Here is a 21,610-nt window from a genome sequence, read left to right as displayed (position 1 = left end):
GCCGACATGATAGACGATGGGCTGTGAGCACTCAGACTGTGTTTTTGGAACACATTATGGATAAGATCTTGAAGAAGAACAACGGGAATTAAGAGACCTGGTGACCAGTGACGGACGTTACACCAGCTGTAAAACTGGATGCAGTTTTTTCGCCCTAACCAAAACAACTACCATCTTCATCTCATGCGGTCCCCCTGGCACCAGCTGGATGCTCAAGGCAAAAGCTGACGGGAATAACAAAACTCTCCTTTAGATAATAAGACTGTTTGTTGTGACTCTCTCTCCCCTCATTCTGGATTCCTTCATCTTGATAAAAAACCGCAGACGAGAGTCAAAGCAACAATGTTTTGGAGCATGATGGAGACACAAGTGTTAGACTGTGTCTCCATCATGCTCCTGATGTGTTCCTGACTCGTTCTTTGGAAACTTGTCTGCAGACATGTTGGATGAAGAGCAGAAGAACAGACAGACTGAGCTTATTTACTGTCAGCAACTTTTTCCAAGTGAACAGAGGGTTTTGATTGAGTTCACTGATCAATGACTGAGTCTGAAGGAGGTTTTCTGACTTCCGGAACAAACCTGGAAGTTTCTCTTCAGCTCTGCTAACCATCGGCATTATGGGTAGTGTAGGAGGAGACACTCACCTGACACCAAATAATGACGGAATTGAAATAAAAGACCCGCAGAAACTACTAGAAGAAGAACAAGAAAAACCAGGAGAGCTGTGGCCCAGGACGGAAATGGTTCTGTTGAGAAACATGAAACAATATCAACATGACTGTTGAACCTCAATCTCCTGCACTGACCCCTGATGTTTTTCCACATCTCTGACCTTTGACCTGCAGCACTACTTTCTGTCTCAGGATGTCTTTGTCCCTGTGGATGGTGCAGATGTATCCTCCACTGTCTCTCTCTGTGGGGTATTTCAGGGTCAGACTGAGGTCTCCAGTTCTCAGCAGGTCTTTGTTCATCTTTGCGCGACCACAGTAAAGGTTGTCTACATTTTTAGGATGGTCACTTCTGTTTACATACAAATGGACCATAGTGAGTTCTTGGTCGGGGCGAGTCCACTCCACTGTGGCCTTTTCAGGCAGGTCAGGTGTTGTTTTGCAGGGCAGGATGACAGAGTCTGATCCTTCCTCCACCTTCACCTCCACCTGCTGATCTACGAGGAAAATGAACCATAATATCAGAAGCAGCAGCAGCCATGCTCATGGTAAAGAGAGAACTGACGTGCTCTGATCTCTGCTACCAGTAAAAATACATATTAATCATATATAAATATCAGGATTCTCTCTCTTTTTGTTTAAAATGGTAACTAAACTGGACACTATAAAATCCATACAAATAGTCTTCACAGTGCTACCTTTAGTAATCACTAACAAGCAACAGAACATGTATGTAAATAAAGATAGAGACATACACTGTAGCTCAGGTGGCAGGTCAGCCACTAATCAGAAGGTCAGTGGTTCGAGCCCAGGCTGCCCCGTTGGGCAAGATACTAACCCCATGTTTGCCTACTGGTGGTGGTCAGTGGTGCCAGTGTCCGGCAGCCTCGCCTCTGTCAGTGCCTCAGGGCAGCTGTGGCTACAATGTAGCTGCCATCACCAGTGTGTGAATGGATGGATGATTGAATGTAGTGTAAAGTGCTTTGGGGTCCTTAGGGACTAATTAAAGTGCTATACAAATGCAGACCATTTACCATACACGATCATGATTGGTCATATGGGCTGTTCCATCAAGCTCAACCACTGTTGCTGATTGGCTCTGATTACCCACATTTCCTGACTCCAGTGGAGCCTGCACATCTGGATCCATGAAGAGGACCTGAGCTGTACTGCTGGTTGGATTCTGCAGGGTCCAGCCAAAGCTCTCCTACAGTAGGCCTCCACTCCTCAGTGTCTATTCAAATTTTATATACATTTCACTACATGTGGTACATACACAGTACAGATGGCAGCACCTGGTGTTCATCGTCATGTCAAGGATCGCATCTCGGCCCTGCTCTGAAAACAGTTGGCCAGCCAGCATCTCCATTTCAACCCTCCATACGCTCCACACGGTGGTTCATGGGAACGGGAGATTTGTTCCATCAAATCAGCTCTACACCATCTCGGAGCATGTCACTGAAGAAGTCTTTAGGACCATACTCAGCAAAGTAGAGGGCATCGTCACCTCCAAGCCCCTGGTTATGTTTATGTCCCCTCAAACGTAGCTGATTTTGATTCAGTCACTCCCAACATGTTGTTGATGTGGCGGCCTGATGCTGGTACGTTCAGGTCATCTACCCAGTAACGGAGCTCCTGGGCCATCATAGATGGAGGCGGTGCCAAGATTTGGATCCACAACATTGAAAATTATCTGCCTTTCCTCCAGACGTGCCACAAGTGGCAGCTTGAGGCCGTTAAGGGAGCATCACTAATTTCTCATGTTGGCCCTTGTATAACACCCCCTTACCACACTACCTCCACACTCACATTATGAATGCATAACCCTACTTCCTGTTCAATAAATGAATAAACGAAAGCTACTTGATTGGAAGTAGATTCTTCTGGAATAAAGAACAGCTGGCAGCACTTTATCATCCTGTCATTCATAGTTCCAGAGGTCAAGTTTATCTTCTTAAAATGACATCCTCTGTTACATGTTGCACATCAGTCTCTATTAGGCCTGTGAGCTGCAGGTTTTCCTGCGTATACAGGATGTAAAACCGTCTGAATCAAATCATCCAGATTTAGTAGAAACACCAAAAAATCTACCTGTGAGATTTTGATGTTTGCAGACTGGTTACATCTGGAAAATGTTAATGCCATTTTCCAGTTTTCAGCAAAAGAAATTCCTTTTCTATCAACCTTTAATTTGACATTTTTCTTTTGTTTGTTTGGGTTTCTTACCTTTGACATGCAGCTGTACGTCGGTCAGTTTCAGTTCTGCCCTTTCATTTCTGATGGAGCAGGTGTAGTTGCCACTATCAGTCATTTGGGGTTTTCTCAGAGTGAGGCTGAAGTCTAAAGTGTCCAGAGCATCAGGCCTCATTGATGTGCGCCCTCTGTAACGCTGGTTTTGTCCTGTTACATCATCTGTTTCCTCTCGTCTCACGTGGACAGATTTGGGGTCGAGATCATTGCGAGTCCACAGCACTGTGGGGTTCGTAAGTATAAGACCTGTGTACTGACAGGGCAGCAGGACAGACTTTGCCCCCTCATACACCTCCACCACCACAGCCAGGACATGCTGGGAAACTGGAAGGAGACACAAGCACACACAACAAAAAACACTAATCACCTGTATAATGTGGATTTTTCTAGTGGTTCTCATCGTGGGGAAAGTGGTTTCAGAAGCCACGTTTTCTGCTAAATACTCAAACATGGATTCTTCCAATCCAACAAAAACTAACTCGAAGGATGCTTAAAAAACATCAAAGAAAACTTTGATGCACGTCTGAAAAAGACGGAAGTGAAACGTTCTGAGACTAGTCTCTGTTAGGAATGAAGTGCTTTTAATCCTTGACTGTAATCTGCAAACGATGAATGTGTTAATAAACAAGCATTGTTAAAGAAAAGGCGTCATCGACTTTGAAGACGGATGGTTTTGTTTCATTTTCATTTTTTTTAAATATTCTTTTTTTGTAAATTTACTCCCTTCAATTAATCATAAGGACATCTATAAAAGAAATTTAGTTAGTTAATTTTTAACCATAAAAACAGCACACACACACACACACAAGTAACCGAGTGGACAGGATATAACAGGGGTGACTAAACCAAAGGGAACGTGCATTTTGATTTGCTTTCATGTGTCGGGCTTAGAAAAGAAGGAAGTTCTCATTAAGCAGATGAAACATTTTTCATGACAGTTTTTTCAACCCCATGAAATAAAAATAACAACCATAATAACAGCTGTTAAAAACAGTTTGAGAAACGTAATAAAGCTTTTAAGAACATACTGATTTCATGAAGTGACACTTCTGCAGCTGTACCACCTGACCTCGACGTCTAAACACACTTTTACATGGACACCTTTACTGACGTTTGTCCTGGTACCACCAGCATATATAATACTTCTTAAATATAGTAACAATATTATAATGCATTAATATTTCCTAGTTTTCACATTTGTTCTATCTCCTGACATGAAATGATCACCAACCGTACAAAGATATCAGTTTGTACAGTAACAGTCACAGTGAGACATTCTGATGTATGAAAAACAAAAACAGGGGTGACGATCTTACTGTGGACCTTACTGTAAGTCATGTGACCAGAGGACCAGGGAGGGGACCTGTTCAGGGGGATTTCTATAAGGGGGCAATTCAGGACACAAGTTATTCTGAGACTAAGCATTAAAAATGTACAAACACACAGAGTAACATCTGGTGTTGAATAAAAAAAGAGAAAATGTCTATTTGTTGTTTTAGGATTGTTATAACTTTATTAATCAGTGAACTTGAACATAGATGATTGTGCACGTGGCGTTATTGTGAACAAAAACCATTTTTGACACATTAAAGTGCTCTCTATGGTAAACGGGGCTTTTAATATTGTGAGACAAGCTTTTAGTTTTTATACAAAGTACTTTTATTTCTGCCGTGAATCACACGCACACGAGCACTGACGCACTTCTTAACAAGCAGATATCAGGATGATGAGCTCAGCTGTCACGGGGAGACCCGCCCCACATGAAGCCCGCATGTAGGGACCACAGTAACTACACAGAGGGGCTTCATGCAGTCAGCTCGTGTTACACACTGTGTGTGTGTCAGTCTGCGTGTGTGCTTTCTTACCGAGGACCTGCAGCACGAGCCGCAGCAGCATCTTCCTCTCCGCTGAAAGTCCCGTTAACTCTGAGGAACAGGCGCACGCAGCTCGATCACAGCACCGCTGACACACTGAACAAAGTTTCCTCCTCTGAAGTTAGACAGAGACACCTCACAACTTCCTGTCAGAGCCTTCAAAATAAAATCCTTCTGCAGAACTCTAAACATGAAAGTGAGGAGAAGCAGCAGGGAGCACAGACACTGCAGACAGCGAGCTGCTTTCAGGAACACGTGGTTGATCCACGTGGGTTTATATTAATGTAAGCTGACCTAATTACAGTTTTAGTTTTGCAAAACTGACAGTAAGTTTAGAAGCTGTATAGATGATGGCTGTGTGTGTGTGTGTGTGTGTGTGTGTGAAATAATAAAAACGAATAAATAATTAAACAAAAAGAAAAAGTATTAATATAATAATATGATCAACTGTCCTCACTGTTATTTCATAGTTTGAGTTTGGACCCCCAAAAAGGTCATGCCTTAAATTCTGACTTTAACTAAATTAATTACAGGGAAATTTTCCATGTATTTTGTTACATAAATACACTGTAAAATGTTACATTTATCATAATCTGGTCAAATTAAATGTAGTTGATTGGTATTCATGCAGGTTATACCGAACACGGTTTACTTAATGGTTAATTAAGTGAATAAACAAGCCTGTGATTGCTGTATTTCTGCACAGTGTTCATAGTTCATGTCATTGTGAGTTTGGTATTTGATTTATCTCCTGTTTTAGTTTTATTGTCAGAGTTTCTTAGTTTTACTTTTACTTTGATTCGTTGGGTTTCCGGTTTCCTGCCCTCCTGTGCGCCCTAATTTCATGTCAGGTATTCTCTGCTGTTGTAACCTTTTATTTTGGTAGTTATGTCTACTGTGTGCTGTTTCTGGTGTTGCTTTCTCTTCTTCTCATTTTGAAGAGTTTTCAGTTACTGTGCACAAATGTACTCCATTTGTGTATAGGGGGTTTTCACATACTTCACTGAAGAGGTATGTGCCATCCTGCATAGACCTGATCCCCCTCTTCTGGCCCTCGCATGTAACATTTTCTAGATCCGCCACTGTTTGAATGCTGCAGTTTCAAACAGTCTAAAGCACAAAGTGTGGTCTGTGTTCACAGAGCAGCTCAGAGCAGATCTCACTGTTTACCTGCTGATGATGGAGATCTCAGAGGGGGAACGTTATCAGGTTTTTAAGTTCAGCAGATCTTTGTTCACGGGCACAAAACATCTCATTTTACACTCTGATCCTCGAGGACACAGGAGGAGCTTCCAGACCAAACTGTCCTGCAGACTCTCTGAGAAGAACTGACACACAAACTGTGGTGAAATTTAGATGAACAAAGTCTGCAGACACGGTTAGCTGTAACCAACGCCTATATGACCATGTGCATGGGAGAGGAAACAGACGGTTAACACAGTCATGCAGCTCTGAGCTCTCGAGGCGTGGCGGCACCTATTTATCCTCCCATAACATCAGCTACTTACTTCCTCTTCTCAGGCTCTGCGGTCTTCACCCCAGCATGTTCAAAACAGATGTCGCAGTTTCAAGTCACTTTAAGAAACTCACAGAAAAGCAGTTGTTTTCTTCAACTGTTGAGGTCAAAGTAAGTTCAGCTAGTTGTGTCACAACAGTGTCACAACTGAGCACATAAACACTTTAAATGACAATAACACACACACACACACACACACACACATATAAAATCTTCCATTACAAAAACCAACTTATAGTTTTATGTTATGTTCTGTATCTCTCGTTAAAATATAATTATCATAAACAGTAGAGACTAATTTGTGGACTATTTCAGTTTATTTCTTTCTAAGTAAGCAAGCTTAAATTCAGCTTTCTAAAATTTTATATGTCAAAAAAAGAAAATCAGCTCTTTGCATCATCAGTTTTGAATCTTATGTATTTTGAGCTGTTGTTAAATTGTTAAAAAACTGAAACTTTGCTGAAGCAGCAGGAACCTTGGCTTCATCAAACACATCAGGACCAGCTGCTCCATCACAAACACCACAGAAGAAGAACAACAAGGATCAGATTAAAGGTCAGCCAGCTGATTTTATTTTGTGTGTTAACAGATAATAACCAATCTAAAAATAGCAGATGGAAACCAGACAGATTTGAGCTCTGCTGCTCATTTCCATGTGTAGTGCAGGTCACATGACTCTATCCAACAGTCCAGAGAAGAAAGATGAGCAGGGCATTTTGACTAGAGACCGGCCCACCAGGTATTATAAGAAAAACCATAAAGCCTTTGAATGAAAACAAGCGCTGTTGTCACAGTGATGTACACTGTCTTGTTGGTATATATGTATCAGTCTAATAAACTTAAACCTACACCGTCCTCCCTATTCTGGTATTCTAAACAGTACCTGAAAGTAGACTGTTGGTCGAGTTAACCTCCTGAACTATCTACAACACATGGTGAAAACCTGAAATCAAGACAGAGAAGACTAGAGGTGAGACATGATCATTACTGATTACAGATTTAGATATATTTTCATAAACCATTCATTTGCCACATCAATAAACAGCATGGCAGGGCAAAATATTTTTTCTAACATGGCAACCTTTAAAAAGTGAAAGACAGCTGAGAAAGAATAAAACTTAACTGACTTTTTGATGGCATTTTACACACAGTAGTGGTACAGTATCTAGAAAATGTGGGAAAATACTGGCACCATATACAGTACTTAGCTACTTCTGAAGAAATTATGATGGGACCCTAAAAAAATACTATGTACAATAATGGATTTCTATACATTTGACATCAGATGAAAACGTTTGTTGTAAGATTCAGATAATTATTTGTTAAAAGCGAGAAATTTTAAATGAGAATAAGAAAGAAAAGTATTTCTTTGTGCCCCCCTCTCCCTGTTAATGCCCTACCTGCCCCCCTGGCAACACTTTGCTAGACCCGCCACTGCACAGTTACCAGCTGTCAGCTACTTAGAAAAGGATCCTGGTGTTATTTCTCAGAAACAGTTCATAACTTTCCTTCAACTCATTCATGTCACCTAAAAGGTAAACCTGTTTCTCCATCACCTGTTCAGCTCTGATGATTCAGTAAGGACATCTCCTGGTTTCATCTTCATGTTTCCCTCTCACCACATATCCAAACCCACATCATGACCAGCAGCTTTTACAGCTGTGGCTCCAGCAAACATCTGCTGATACTAGAAATTAATATTAAATCAATTCTAACAACAGCTGATCAAGCTTAAACGTGCTGCTGTTGTTTAGCCCGACCTCAGCCGGTTTCCCCGTTCTGGCGCAAAGTGGGCGATAAACAAACGAGAGAGAAAAGCCGATCAGCTGATCATTGAGTTTCATGATTGAAGTAGAAACAGGAGAGGAAGGGGAGCGAATGAGAGAAGAAGAGGCAGCTGTGCAGCAAAGACAGAATAACTGCAGCTTTGTGTCTTTTTCATTGTAGCTGAAGCCCGGGACAAACTCTGTTCCTTTTTAGTTCAATACGAAACACGTAATATTTTCTCTGAATACAAGACGATTCCGTTTTTTACGGGACGGTTGGAAACTAATAACTAACCTTATAAATAAAATAAGATAAAACAAGCTCAACATCAATAACATCATAACACCCGCCCAGCTAGCTAGTATGCATTACGAGTTATTGTAACTGACTGTAAAATGTCAGCATAACGAAAATAAACTCCACCTAAACTTGGTTTATATCTGACCCAGATAGACTGCAGGTCATAACTTCTTACCTGAAGTTCAGTTCACCGCCTCGGGTCTCTGCTCCTTCTGCCTTTCCGTCATCCACCTGCCAGCGTGTTGCATCTGCTGGCCTCCACCACTTGCTAATGTTACTGAATCTGTGGAAGCTCCACAATAGCCACCACCAAAACACTGAGTTATTTTTACACATGTCCCTTCATCTGGCCAATCCACCACCTTTCAGTGTTTATACTGTTATGGAAAAAAAACAAAAAATAACCCCATCGGCCCATAAAAACGAAAAATCCCCATCGGGCATTGCCCGGTGGGCTGATGGCCAGTCCAGCTATGCTGACGACCCACTGAACTGTATTTGGTGGTGAAAAATGTTTGTTATGCTAACTTAAGAGCCGACTGATCAATTTTGACTGGAGCACTAAAGTGAAGGGGGGGGGGGGGGGGTGGGGGGTCCTGATAAGGAAACAGGACGGGTGGAGGGGGCTGCACCACATCTGAACACCAACAACAGGATACTGGACTTAAAATAGAATCCGCGTTTCTGTGTTACAATGCTGAAACAGCCAAATCACAAAATGCAGAAAAAGTTCAAAGGTCAGAGCTGGTCTGAGGGTTTCTTATACACATGGACCATCACTAATGGACCTGATTCTTCACGTATCCACCTCACCTCAGCATCTTCAGGCAGGTTTTCTGTGGTTATGAAGGACAGCTGGACAGACTCCACCCGCATCAAGAAGTGCACCTGACAGACTGAGAAGACAACAAACACAACATGAGCTGTGAAGTCATAACTTCATAGATTTATTTGGCACCAAAATCAGAGGTTCTTCTACTTCTACAGACAAACCAACCTTTGACTTTGAGCTTCACGGTTTTCTTTCTGATGTTGGTTCCATTCCTCCAGACCAAACACTTGTACTCTCCACTGTCAGCATTTGTGGGGTATTTCAGGGTCAGGCTGAGGTCTCCAGATTTCAGGACGTTTTCATTCATCACAGTTCGGTCTTTGTAAACCTTGTGCTGTTCTTCATATTGGTTTGGGCCATTTGTAAACACGTGAGCCTTCTGGAACGGCTGGTAACGTTCCCATATCACTTGAACTTCCCCCGACAGGTGTTTTGTGGTCTTGAAGGGCAGCTGGACAGACTCCGCCCCCTCCTCCACCTCCACCTGACAGACTAAGAAGACAACAAACACAACATGAGCTGTGAATTCATAACTTCATAGATTTATTTTGGCACCAAAATCAGAGCTTCTTCTACTTCTAATATGACAGCTGTACAGATAAACCAACCTTTGACTTTGAGCAGCACAGTTTTCTTTCTGATGTTGGTTCCATTCCTCCAGACCAAACACTTGTACTCTCCACTGTCTCTCTCTGTGGGCTGGTTCAGGGTCAGACTGAGGTCTCCAGTTTCCAGCGGTTTTTCATTCATCACAGTTCGGTCTCTGTAAACCTCGTGCTGTTCTTCATGCTGGTCAAAGCCGTTCTCATACACGTTGACATTCTGTGATGGTTCAGGCTCTTTGTGTTTCCACTCCACTTCAGCATCTTCAGGCAGGTTTTCTGTGGTTATGAAGGGCAGCTGGACAGACTCCGCCCCCTCCTCAAACTGCACCTGACAGACTAAGAAGACAACAAACACAACATGAGCTGTGAATTCATAACTTCATAGATTTATTTTGGCACTAAAATCAGAGCTTCTTCTATTTCTAATATGACAGCTGTACAGACAAACCAACCTTTGACTTTGAGCAGCACAGTTTTCTTTCTGATGAAGTTTCCCTTCCTCCAGACCAAACACTTGTACTCTCCACTGTCAGCATTTGTGGGGTATTTCAGGGTCAGGCTGAGGTCTCCAGATTTCAGGACGTTTTCATTCATCACAGTTCGGTCTTTGTAAACCTCGTGCTGTTCTTCATATTGGTTTGGGCCATTTGTAAACACGTGAGCCTTCTGGAATGGCTCGTAACGTTCCCATATCACTTGAATTTCCCCCGACAGGTTTTTTGTGGTTTTGAAGGGCAGCGTGACAGACTTTTCCCCATCCTTCACCTTCACTGGAATAACTGAAAGAACAACAAATACAGACAGCAGCAGGTTTTCAGAGTTTTAGATAAAGCTGAAGGACAGAAGCACATCAGAGCAGAAGGAACAGTAACATCCCTGTTTTACAGGATGGGGTTTTAAGATATCATGGAAATGCACATTGATTTGGGATTCTCCTTGATGATGGAGAACCACCTCTCCACCTGATCACCTCGACCCAAAGAAGCTTCTCAGAGTTTTCATTGTGTATGAAGAGGACACTATTTACTACTTCCTTCATTTCAGCTGAGTTCCCCTGTGTGAAAGCACGATTTCATTTAATTCAGCAGCACTTTGGAACTGAAGCAGGCTGGATGTTGACATGTCTGACTAAAGCTAACAGAGCACAAACCAGAGGACAGCTGAACATCAGGACTGAACTAAAACACCCTAAACTCTGAAACCTCCCAGAGACATTTCCCTGCATTATGGGTTTAACATGATGGATACATGGTATCTGTTGGTGGTGTTTGTGAAGTTATGTCAAATAAACACTATGGATTTGTGAAAACTGTGTTTATTTTAAATGAAGAGGCTTCAGTATATTTAAGTTAAGCTATCCTGAGGCTCCAACTGCTCAGCTGATCTTCTTAGTTTAATCCACTCGCACAAGCTGAATATTCTGTGAACCTCAGGTGGGTGATGTTTGCACCTGGTAGTTAATATTTGTATGTTCTGTATCTCTTTGTGCTTTGTGCTTTTCTGTTGTAAAGACTTGTTGGAGTCTTGAAACACTTTCATTTTCATTAAGCATTCTTTATAAAGCCAAAGTAGTTCTCACTTTAGGTCATCTAGAACAAAAGACATTAACTATTAACTGCCTGAATTAACCATGATATGAAATATTAAATAAGTATTAACAAAACATGTATTAAAGCAAACAAATGTGCTTTTAAATACTTTGTTCATCAGACGTATAAAACAGACTTATTAATCAAGATTATATATTTATATTGATATCAATTTATATCTATATCTATCTATTTATAAACTAAACACTAAGGATGAGTATTACTTTATAAATGAGTAATTAAGCACTCACTACCTTACTAATGCTGCAGACATGTTGGATGAAGAGCAGAAGAACAGACAGACTGAGCCTCCACAGTCGGCCATGTCTCACACACATCAGCACAGAAACCATGAAGATCTCATGTGTCTGAACATCTGAAGCTCTCCACCACATGACTGAGCACAACTCAAGGAGGAACATTTACTGAAGCTGCTGCAACATTTACTGTCAGCACATGTTTCCATGTCAGCTGCTGTTTACCACCACAGAAGAAGAACAGCTTGTACACATGCAGCCTCTGTGTCAGATCAATGCAGTGAAGCACACACACTGTTTAGTAAAGTCATGTTGTGGAGCTGTTTCACTGATCAATGACTGAGTCTGAAGGAGGTTTTCTGACTTCTGGAACAAACCTGGAAGTTTCTCTTCAGCTCTCTGTATCAGCTGTTTGTAACTCTCAACTCTTTCAGCTTCTGGAACAAGTTTGTGTGAGCCACAGTCAAGGAGCCACCAGAGGACACCTGCTGACCATCGGCATTATGGGTAGTGTAGTAGGAGACACTCACCTGACATGAAATAGTGCCGGAAATAAAATAAAAGACCTCCAGAAACCCCAAGAACAACCAGGAGAACCAGGAGAGCTGTGGCCCAGGATGGAAATGGTTCTGTGGAGAAACAAAACAATATCAACATGACTGTTGAACCTTGACCTCAATCTCCTGCACTGACACCTGGTGTTTTTCTACATGTCTGACCTTTGACCTGCAGCACTACTTTCTGTCTCAGGATGTCTTTGTCCCTGTGGATGGTGCAGATGTATCCTCCACTGTCTCTCTCTGTGGGGTATTTCAGGGTCAGACTGAGGTCTCCAGTTCTCAGCAGGTCTTTGTTCATCTTTGCGCGACCACAGTAAAGGTCGTCCTGGTTCTTAAGGTGGTCACTCCTGTTTACATACAAATGGACCATAGTGAGTTCTTGGTTGGGGCGAGTCCACTCCACTGTGGCCTTTTCAGGCAGGTCAGGTGTTGTTTTGCAGGGCAGGATGACAGAGTCTGATCCTTCCTCCACCTTCACCTCCACCTGCTGATCTACGAGGAAAATGAACCATAATATCAGAAGCAGCAGCAGCCATGCTCATGGTAAAGAGAGAACTGATGTGCTATGATCTGAGCATGTGTTACTGAACTCTGACTCTGCTACCAGTAAAAATACATATTAATAATATATAAATATGAATCTTTCTGCTACTGAAATCCCCATAACTGACCACTTCCTCCTTTCATTTAACCTCACTCTCTGCTGCTCTTCTACCAAGCCAACCCGTCTCATCTCGTTCTGCAACATCAAGAACATTGATATGGACATTCTCACTACCAGTTTGGACAATGTTCAGATTCCAGACTTCTATTCTACTCCTGATGATTTGTTGTTATATTATAATAATTGTCTACGCTTTGTCCTTGATTCTCTGGCTCCTGTAAAAACCCACTGTTTCCTTCGCTCGCTCTGCTCCCTGGTTTACTTCTGACCTCCGAGCTCTGAAGGCCAAAGCTCGGCAGCTAGAGCCTAAATATAAGAAATCTGGTTTAACTGTTGATTCAGAAATCTAAAAATCTATAAAGACTCCATCAGCAAGGCCAAACAAAGCTTCTACTCTGGTATTATCAGTTCTTATGAGGGTAATGCAAGGACTCTGTTTTCAGTTCTCAACAAACGAATTCAACCCCCCAACACTTTACCACCGCACTTCTATCCCTCTGAAACCTGCAACTCCTTGATGCTGTTCTGGACTACGAAAATCAACAACATCCACCAGCAACTCAGATCAAATGTTGTGTCTACTCCCTCTCCAGAACCTTTTCTCCTTTTTGAGCCGTTTTCCACTTTTCATCTTCCTGATTTATCTGATATTTCCGAGTTCATATGTAAATCAAAGCCTGCCACATGTCATCTTGACCCCATGCCCACGGGGCTTGTGAATTCCTGCCTCTCTTCTTTACTCCCACTCATCTCTGCTATCATCCACTCTTCTCTCACCACCGGTATCGTTCCCTCCTTATTGAAGACTGCTCTAGTCACTCCTATACTGAAAAATCCTTCTTTAGATCCCAACAACTTTAACAACCTACGTCCCATTTCCAATTTACCCTTCATTTCTAAGATACTCGAAAAAGTGGTTGCAGCTCAACTTCATTTACACCTGCTTAATAATAACATCTACGAGAGATTTCAATCTGGTTTTCGTTCATGTCACAGTACAGAAACTGCTTTACTTAAAGTCACTAACGATCTTCTAATTGGAGCGGACTCTGGTCTTCTCACCATTCTCGTCCATTCGTCCTTTTAGATCTGAGCTCAGCCTTCGACACCATTTCTCACTCTGTACTTCTAAGCAGACTTTCCTCTCTCGGCATCTCTGACACACCCCTCGCCTGGTTTCAATCATATCTCCTCGACCGTTCCCAGTTTATTCAACTAAGATCATTCCGCTCTCGTCTATTCCCCGTCACCTCTGGTGTACCCCAAGGCTCAGTGTTAGGCCCTCTTCTCTTCATAATATACATCCTCCCTCTAGTTACCATTTTCCGCAAATTTGATCTTCAGTTTCACTGTTTTGCTGATGACACCCAGTTATATCTCTCTTGCAAACCTGATTCCTCCCTCCCACCTTCCTCCCTTTCAGAATGTCTATCAGAGTTAAAATCCTGGTTTACCCCTAATTTTCTGAGATCCTCCTTATTGGCACCAAATCCAACCTTTTGAAGGCGAACCATTTCTCACTCACCATCGATAACTCCACAGTTTTCCCATCTCCTCAGGTTAAGAGCCTTGGTGTCATCCTAGACAGTTCACTTTCCTATAAATCTCACATCAGTAATCTCAACTGTTCTGCCTACTTCCATCTACGTAACATTAACAGATTGCTTCCTTCTCTTTCTACCCAGTCTACGTCCATTCTTGTCCACAGTCTTGTTACCTCCCGTATTGACTACTGCAATTCTCTTTTGCATGGTCTCCCCCAAAAATCCCTCTACAAGCTTCAACTGGTTCAGAACTCTGCTGCTCGCATTATCACCAGAACCCCCTCCTACCACCACATCACCTGTCCTTCAGGAACTTCACTGGCTCCCTGTGAAACTCCGGATAATATTCAAACTTCTTCTGCTCACCTTCAAGGCCATTCATAACCTCGCTCCTGCTTACCTTTCTGACCTGTTAACCACTACCTGTTCTGCCCGTTCACTTCGATCTTCTTCTTCTATCCAGCTTGCTGTACCTTCCTTCCGCCTCACCACCATGGGAAGCAGAGCTTTCAGCTGCTCTGCTCCCAGGCTGTGGAGCTCTCTGCCCCCAGAAATAAGAAACATTGGTTCTCTCCCACAGTTTAAATCCCAACTCAAAACCCATCTGTTCAAATCTGCATATTCACTGTGAATCCACTGTTTGTTAATTTTATCTTGTGCTTTTGTTTTATTGTTCTTATTCTGCCATTGTTTTACTCAGTGTTTTAACCTATTGTAAAGTGTCCTTGGGTGACTTGAAAGGCACTCATGAATAAAATGTATTATTATTATTATTATTATTATAAATATCATGATTCTCTCTTTTTGTTTAAAATGGTAACTAAACTGGACACTATGAAATCCATAAAAATAGTCTTGAGAAGCAACAGAACGTGTGTAAATAAAGATAGAGACACGAATATGATTACCCACATTCCCTGACTCCAGTGGAGCCTGCACGTCTGGATCCATGAAGAGGACCAGCTGTACTGTACTGATTTGGTTGGATTCTGCAGGGTCCAGCCAAAGCTCTCCTACAGTAGGCCTCCACTCCTCAGTGTCTATTCAAATTTTATATACATTTCACTACATGTGGTACATACACAGTACAGATGGCAGCACCTGGTGTTCATCGTCATGTCAAGGATCGCATCTCGGCCCTGCTCTGAAAACAGTTGGCCAGCCAGCATCTCCATTTCAACCCTCCATACGCTCCACACGGTGGCTCATGGGAACGGGAGATTTGTTCCATCAAATCAGCTCTACACCATCTCGGAGCATGTCACTGAAGAAGTCTTTAGGACCATACTCAGCAAAGTAGAGGGCATCGTCACCTCCAAGCCCCTGGTTATGCTTATGTCCCCTCAAACGTAGCTGATTTTGATTCAATCACTCCCAACATGTTGTTGATGTGGCGGCCTGATGCTGGTATGTGGCAGGTCATCTACCCAGAAACGGAGCTCCTGGGCCATCATAGATGGAGGCGGTGCCAAGTTTTGGATCCACAACATTCAAAATTATCTGCCTTTCCTCCAGACGTGCCACAAGTGGCAGCTTAAGGCCGTTAAGGGAGCATCACTAATTTCTCATGTTGGCCCTTGTATAACACCCCCTTACCACACTACCTCCACACTCACATTATGAATGCATAACCCTGCTTCCTGTTCAATAATTGAATAAATGAAAGCTACTTGATTGGAAGTGGATTCTTCTGGAATAAAGAACAGCTGGCAGCACTTTATCATCCTGTCATTCATAGTTCCAGAGGACAAGGTTATCTTCTTAAAATGACATCCTCTGTTACATGTTGTACATCAGTCTCTATTAGACCTGTGAGCTGCAGGTTTTCTTGCGTATACAGGATGTAAAACCTTCTGAATCAAATGATCCAGATTTAATAGAAACACCAAAAAATCTACCTGTGAGATTTTGATGTTTGCAGACTGGTTGTATCTGGAAAATGTTAATGCCATTTTCCATTTTCCAGCAAAAGAAATTCCTTTTCTATCAACCTTTAGTTTGACATGTGATCTTTGACTTGTAATTATAGAAGGTGTTATTTTTCTTTTGTTTGCTTGGGTTTCTTACCTTTGACATGCAGCTGTATGTCGGTCAGTTTCAGTTCTGCCCTTTCATTTCCGATGGAGCAGGTGTAGTTGCCACTATCAGTCATTTGGGGTTTTCTCAGAGTGAGGCTGAAGTCTAAAGTGTCCAGAGCATCAGGCCTCATTGATGTGCGCCCTCTGTAACGCTGGTTTTGCCCTTTAAGATCATCTGTTTCCTCTCGTCGTAGGTGGACAGCTTTGGGGTTGAGATCATCGCGAGTCCACAGCACTGTGGGATTTTCCTCAGGTATAAAACCTGAGTACTTGAAATGCAACAGGACAGATTTTTCCCCCTCATACACCTCCACTACCGGAGCCAGGGCATGCTGGGAAACTGGAAGGAGACACAAGCACACACAACAAAAACACTTATTATGTGTATGCAGTGGATGTTTTCCTTGGGTTGATATAAAGTCGAATATAAAGTGGTTTCAGAAAGTTGCAGAATATGTAACGTCACTCTCAGCCATGTTTTATGAAAAGTATTCAAACATGGATTCTTCCTATCCAACAAACACTGAAAGGACATCAAAGATGTTAAAGAAAACTGATGGATGACTGAACAACAATGAGAAAAAGGGAGGAAACCATCTCTTATTTATATCTACATTTGGTTGAAAATGAACACAGATACAAGCAGATCTGAGCCCTGCAGGGCCAACAACGACACCGCAGTCCATTCATTTTTAACAAATAACCTCACCATGCAACAACATCAAATGAGGCAGAAACACAGTGACACACACACAGACACACACACCAAACAGTTTATTAGCAAATAGACATCTTAGTGTTACAACATAGAAAAGTGTCACCACTGACAATGTTACACACAACTGGCAACACAACCAATTTTCATCTGTATCATTGGACAAGTTTTTTTTCTTCTTTTTATTTTGCCATAGTCGTTAATCTTGTCAAACGTCACTACTTTCTGGCAGGTTTGTGGTTCTATCAGTAAGAAACAGAGACGTCTGGAACACACAGATAGTTCGTCTTAAACAGATATGAACTCAGCTGTAACCCTGTGAGCGCCCTGCATGAAGTCCCAGAGGGGGTTATAAGGAATAAAGTCAAGTAGAGTCAGTTTACATTCAGTAAACTCATGTTACAGACTTTATGTTGTCTAAAAGCACAAACAGCTGTGTCGTTGTGTTTGCATTCAAAGAGCGCTCTTACCGAGTACGAGGAGCAAGAGTGGCAGCAACATCTTCATCTCCAGTTAAAGTCCTGATAACAACAACACGCAGCTGCTGCTGCACTAAAAGTTTGGTCCTCTTAAGTTAGACAGAGGAACACTGATAATTTCCTGCAGATTTTTCAAAATAAAACTCTTTTTTGTTCTTTTTTTTACTTTCACAATTAAACTCAGAGGAGAAACAACATGTTATTAGAAGCGTTACTGCTTCTAGTAACATGTGGTTGCTGCCCTGAGGGATTAATTTTCTGCTGTCATTTAGAATTTAAATGTAGAAATTAAACTTAAAATTTTACAAAACCGACACTAGGATTTTAAGCTTTGTCAAAACATTTTCATACATTTACATCGTTTTCTGAGGTTTCCTTCTTCACACCTGCAGCGAGGATGTACTGTTTGACTCACTTGTCATATTCCAAAGACATAACTTTGTTTGTTACTTCTTTTACTTTTGTAAAAGTAAACAAAAAATAGATAGAAAAACGAAAAAGAAAAGTGAATAACGACAATCTTTATATTCAATTCTAATAAATACATGTGTGTATTTTGGATTGCTGGTAAATTTATTATTATTATTATTATTAATAATAATGATAATAATAATAATAATAACACAATAATAATAAATAAAGCTCACTCAAATCACAGCTTTTGCCAGACTTTGGGTCCTTCACTAAAACCACATGACTGCTGCCACAGTCATCAAAAAAATGATGATCCTCTAAATTTGTGACACGCCATTTCCTCTCCAGCTTAATCTGCTTTAGGTTACATGTTTGAGAATTATACCACGGAGGCAGGTACTTCTGATTTGAGGTCTTATTTTCACCGGAGCTACAGTATCCAGTAGTGATGTGTCCTGTGTGTCGAAGCGTCGAATCGTGTGTCGGGTAATCTCGGGGGCATTTTTGTGAAGCGCTTATCGAGGCTTGCTTTGATTACGTATGCAGTGACGTTCGAGGCCTCGCGGACAGTCCGTAACACGTGACTGATTCAGGGACTGGTTCACCGGTTCGCGCCAGATTCGAAATAAAATGGGCAGAAAAACACAGCTGATTTCCCATCACACTGTGTTGTGGAATTGGATTACGTACGTGTTACATAGTTACTTGAGCATTTCTTCTTCGATGGAACCAGCAAGGAAGAGATTTTTATTTTATTTTATCTCTCCTAATAAAGTATGCACACAGTAATAAATATCACAAATGATAAGCACCATAATATAAATAAACAACACTACAGATCCTATAATCTGATTTCTGTCTTTTAGTTTGTTAAAAAGTGAAGCACCAAACACTAGTTTGTGTCATTATCCAGATGTACATAAGCATGATGACACAGGTACTAGCGGGTTTTGATTATCGATTAAAATTCTAGCTTGGATGGCGTGATATCGATTCATTAAAATCCTGAATCGATTTTTAATATAAATATTACTACATTTCAACAACCACCAAACAGCTAAAACAGTAAATGATAGCAGGTACACCGATTCTGCACAAAGACGTAAACACAAAGCGCGGACCCGCTGACGCATCAGAATCAGCCTTTGTCGCCTTTCTCACCAGACAGCACGGACACGGTCAGGGCTGAAAGCAGACAGCTCGCTGATTCTAATCCGTCGGCGGGTCCGTGCTTCGTGTTTGCGCGTTTTTTGCGCTGATTCTGAAGCTACAGGTTTTATTTCTCTTCAAACAATATTGACCGAACCAGCAGCAAAAGGAGATCCAAACTACGCTTCACATAAACATCGTCATGAATTTCCCTTTTAAATACTTCCGAAAAGAAAACATAATTTCTGCCGTTCAATAGGCTATTAAAATAATTTAAACTTTTTAACGTTATGCAAAATTGCAAAACGCTAAGATGTGTCTCTAATAAAACCTCTGTAATTTGCTCTGCTTCAATTCAGCAGCATCAGGTAATGTTCATTTGTTGATTAATGGTTTTCTTTCGGTTTTGATCTACTGCTGAATATTTTTATAAAATCGTTTTTCTGTTTTAGCCTCAGCTATGTTGACACAAATGCATCTGCTGTGATGCTTACACCTTAGATAAAGTCTCGAAAGTGTCAGCTTTCTTTTTATAGTTATAAAAATATGCAAATGTACTGATCTATGATCTGAATTATACTATTGACTGACTGTCTGAGGCTAACAGTTACACAATCATACCAAAATCCTGATAGTTTCCACTTTCTCTTTTGTATCACACATACTGAGACAATATTCGGGATAAATAACCATGAAAACAATTTATTTATTCAGTTTAGAGGTTTACACATCATTATAATCACAGAGCCCGCTTCACTTGAATTGTCCACTTGATGGCGCAGAGCAAATGAATCATCACAATGCTTCGAACCATGAGTCGACCAATTGGGTGGAAAGCCTCAGTTCATCATGAGGCTTCATCTCACCATCACTAGTATCCAGAGTCGTACGTAGTGAGGTGGTAAAATTATTAACAAGATAATTGACCTCTGTTGGAGTAGCGTTCAGATAGCTGCTCTGCTCTATGTTGGTACAGGGCATTGAAGATGATAACAGTGGGTGGATTATATTCTTAAACTTAGTTACAGCGCTTTTAGAAAGACATCTACTGTGATAAAGTCTACTCTCCACTGTTGTGTAATCAATTATTGTAAATGTAATCAGGAAATGATCAGACAGGAGAGGGTTTTCAGGAAACACTGTTAAATGTTCAGTTTCTATGCCATATGTTAACATAAGATCTAGAGTGTGATTAAAGTGGTGGGTGGGTTCTGTTACATTTTGAGAGAAGCCAATTGAGTCTAATAACAGATTAAATGCCATGTTGAGGCTGTCATTTTTAGCATCTACATGGATGTTAAAATCACCCACAATAATTATTTTATCTGAGCTCAGAACTAAATTAGATATAAAGTCTGAGAAATCAGACAGAAACTCTGTGTAAGGCCCAGGTGGACGATAGATGATAACAAGTAAGACTGGTTTCTGAGTTTTACAGCTGGGGTGGACAAGGCTAAGCATCAGGCTTTCAAATGAATTAAAAGTCTACAAGTATCTCCAGATGGTTAAAACATCTTCTATGAGCCCTGGCTGGATATAACAGGCACTGTGCAATATTAAATCTCCGACAGCATGCTGGGAGTTTCTAAAAATGACTGCCAGAAATTGCATGCAAACATACACACAGCTGGAAAAACTTCTCAGATTGGAGTTGTAAAGGAATACTTGGAACATATATTTGAAGGAACAGACTTTATTCCATTCAACAGGTGTTACGTCCCCACATGAAAGCTAGGCAAAGAGGGTGGGGGACAGTAACAGTCGGATCCAGTTTGAAATGAAAAGGATGCCAGACAGAGGTGTTTAACACGAAATAAATCTTTATTATAATCAATTAATCCAATAATCATATAAACAGTAACAACAGAAAGAGACAGCACCGCTCCTTTAATGATAAATCAGACAGGTCAACCCAACGAGATGGTGACCACTTCAACAAAGAAAACAACTATAAGGCTTCAACAGAAAAAGACAGCAACGCTGCTATTAGAAATAACCAGGCAGGTCAAACCAAATAATGGAGGCCGCCGTCACTTAAGCAAACATCGTCACTTAAGCAAAACCACTGCCCAGTTGAGCTACTCACAACAAGCCACGCACGGTGGGGCTGGTCACACACATGCAGCAGGCCTTTTCCACACCTAGACCAGAATTACACACTGACCAACACAGAGGAAATCCAGACGCCTCTCCCACCTCCACACTGCTCTCCTCCAGCTTATATGACCTCTGAGGGTAATTGGTGGTCAACGAGGGCAAATGAGCAGCAGGTGTGTCCTAAAGGAGAAGGCAGGGGCAGAGAGAAACAAGGGGTGGGGCAATAAAGAAGGAGGAGGAGAGGGAGAGGAC

At 41.5% G+C, this 21,610-nt stretch overlaps 3 protein-coding genes across 4 annotated transcripts in view; 1 reads left to right on the top strand and 2 right to left on the bottom strand.

The window, feature by feature from the left end:
* LOC148103177 (butyrophilin-like protein 2) overlaps positions 1–5,151 on the bottom strand; it is a 53,494-nt gene extending 48,343 nt beyond the window's left edge. Inside the window, exons 1-3 of the mRNA XM_087838590.1 lie at positions 4,784–5,151; positions 2,895–3,242; positions 835–1,165 (exon numbers count right to left, since the gene is read on the bottom strand). Of these exons, the coding sequence (XP_087694716.1) occupies positions 835–1,165; positions 2,895–3,242; positions 4,784–4,814 (710 nt within the window). The 5' untranslated portion in view covers positions 4,815–5,151. The remainder of the gene's footprint in view (positions 1–834; positions 1,166–2,894; positions 3,243–4,783) is intronic.
* Positions 1–21,610, top strand: part of LOC102789482 (methylglutaconyl-CoA hydratase, mitochondrial-like) — a 674,272-nt gene that overhangs the window by 451,818 nt on the left and 200,844 nt on the right. The gene's annotated exons all lie outside the window — the stretch shown is intronic.
* Positions 8,955–17,788, bottom strand: LOC148103176 (uncharacterized). The gene is made up of 8 exons (XM_087838548.1): positions 17,690–17,788; positions 16,494–16,844; positions 12,378–12,710; positions 12,189–12,287; positions 10,265–10,591; positions 9,816–10,148; positions 9,373–9,699; positions 8,955–9,271 (listed from the first exon to the last, which is right to left on the bottom strand). Exons 1-8 carry the CDS (start codon positions 17,724–17,726, stop codon positions 9,114–9,116), a joined length of 1,965 nt encoding a protein of 654 aa, XP_087694674.1. The 5' UTR covers positions 17,727–17,788; the 3' UTR covers positions 8,955–9,113.

Source organism: Neolamprologus brichardi, chromosome 3 (assembly GCF_056152115.1).
Source record: "Neolamprologus brichardi isolate AB-2024 chromosome 3, ASM5615211v1, whole genome shotgun sequence".
NCBI lineage: Eukaryota > Metazoa > Chordata > Actinopteri > Cichliformes > Cichlidae > Neolamprologus > Neolamprologus brichardi.
The sequence above is the reverse complement of the archived record's forward strand: the minus strand, read 5'-3'. Positions and strand labels throughout refer to the sequence as shown.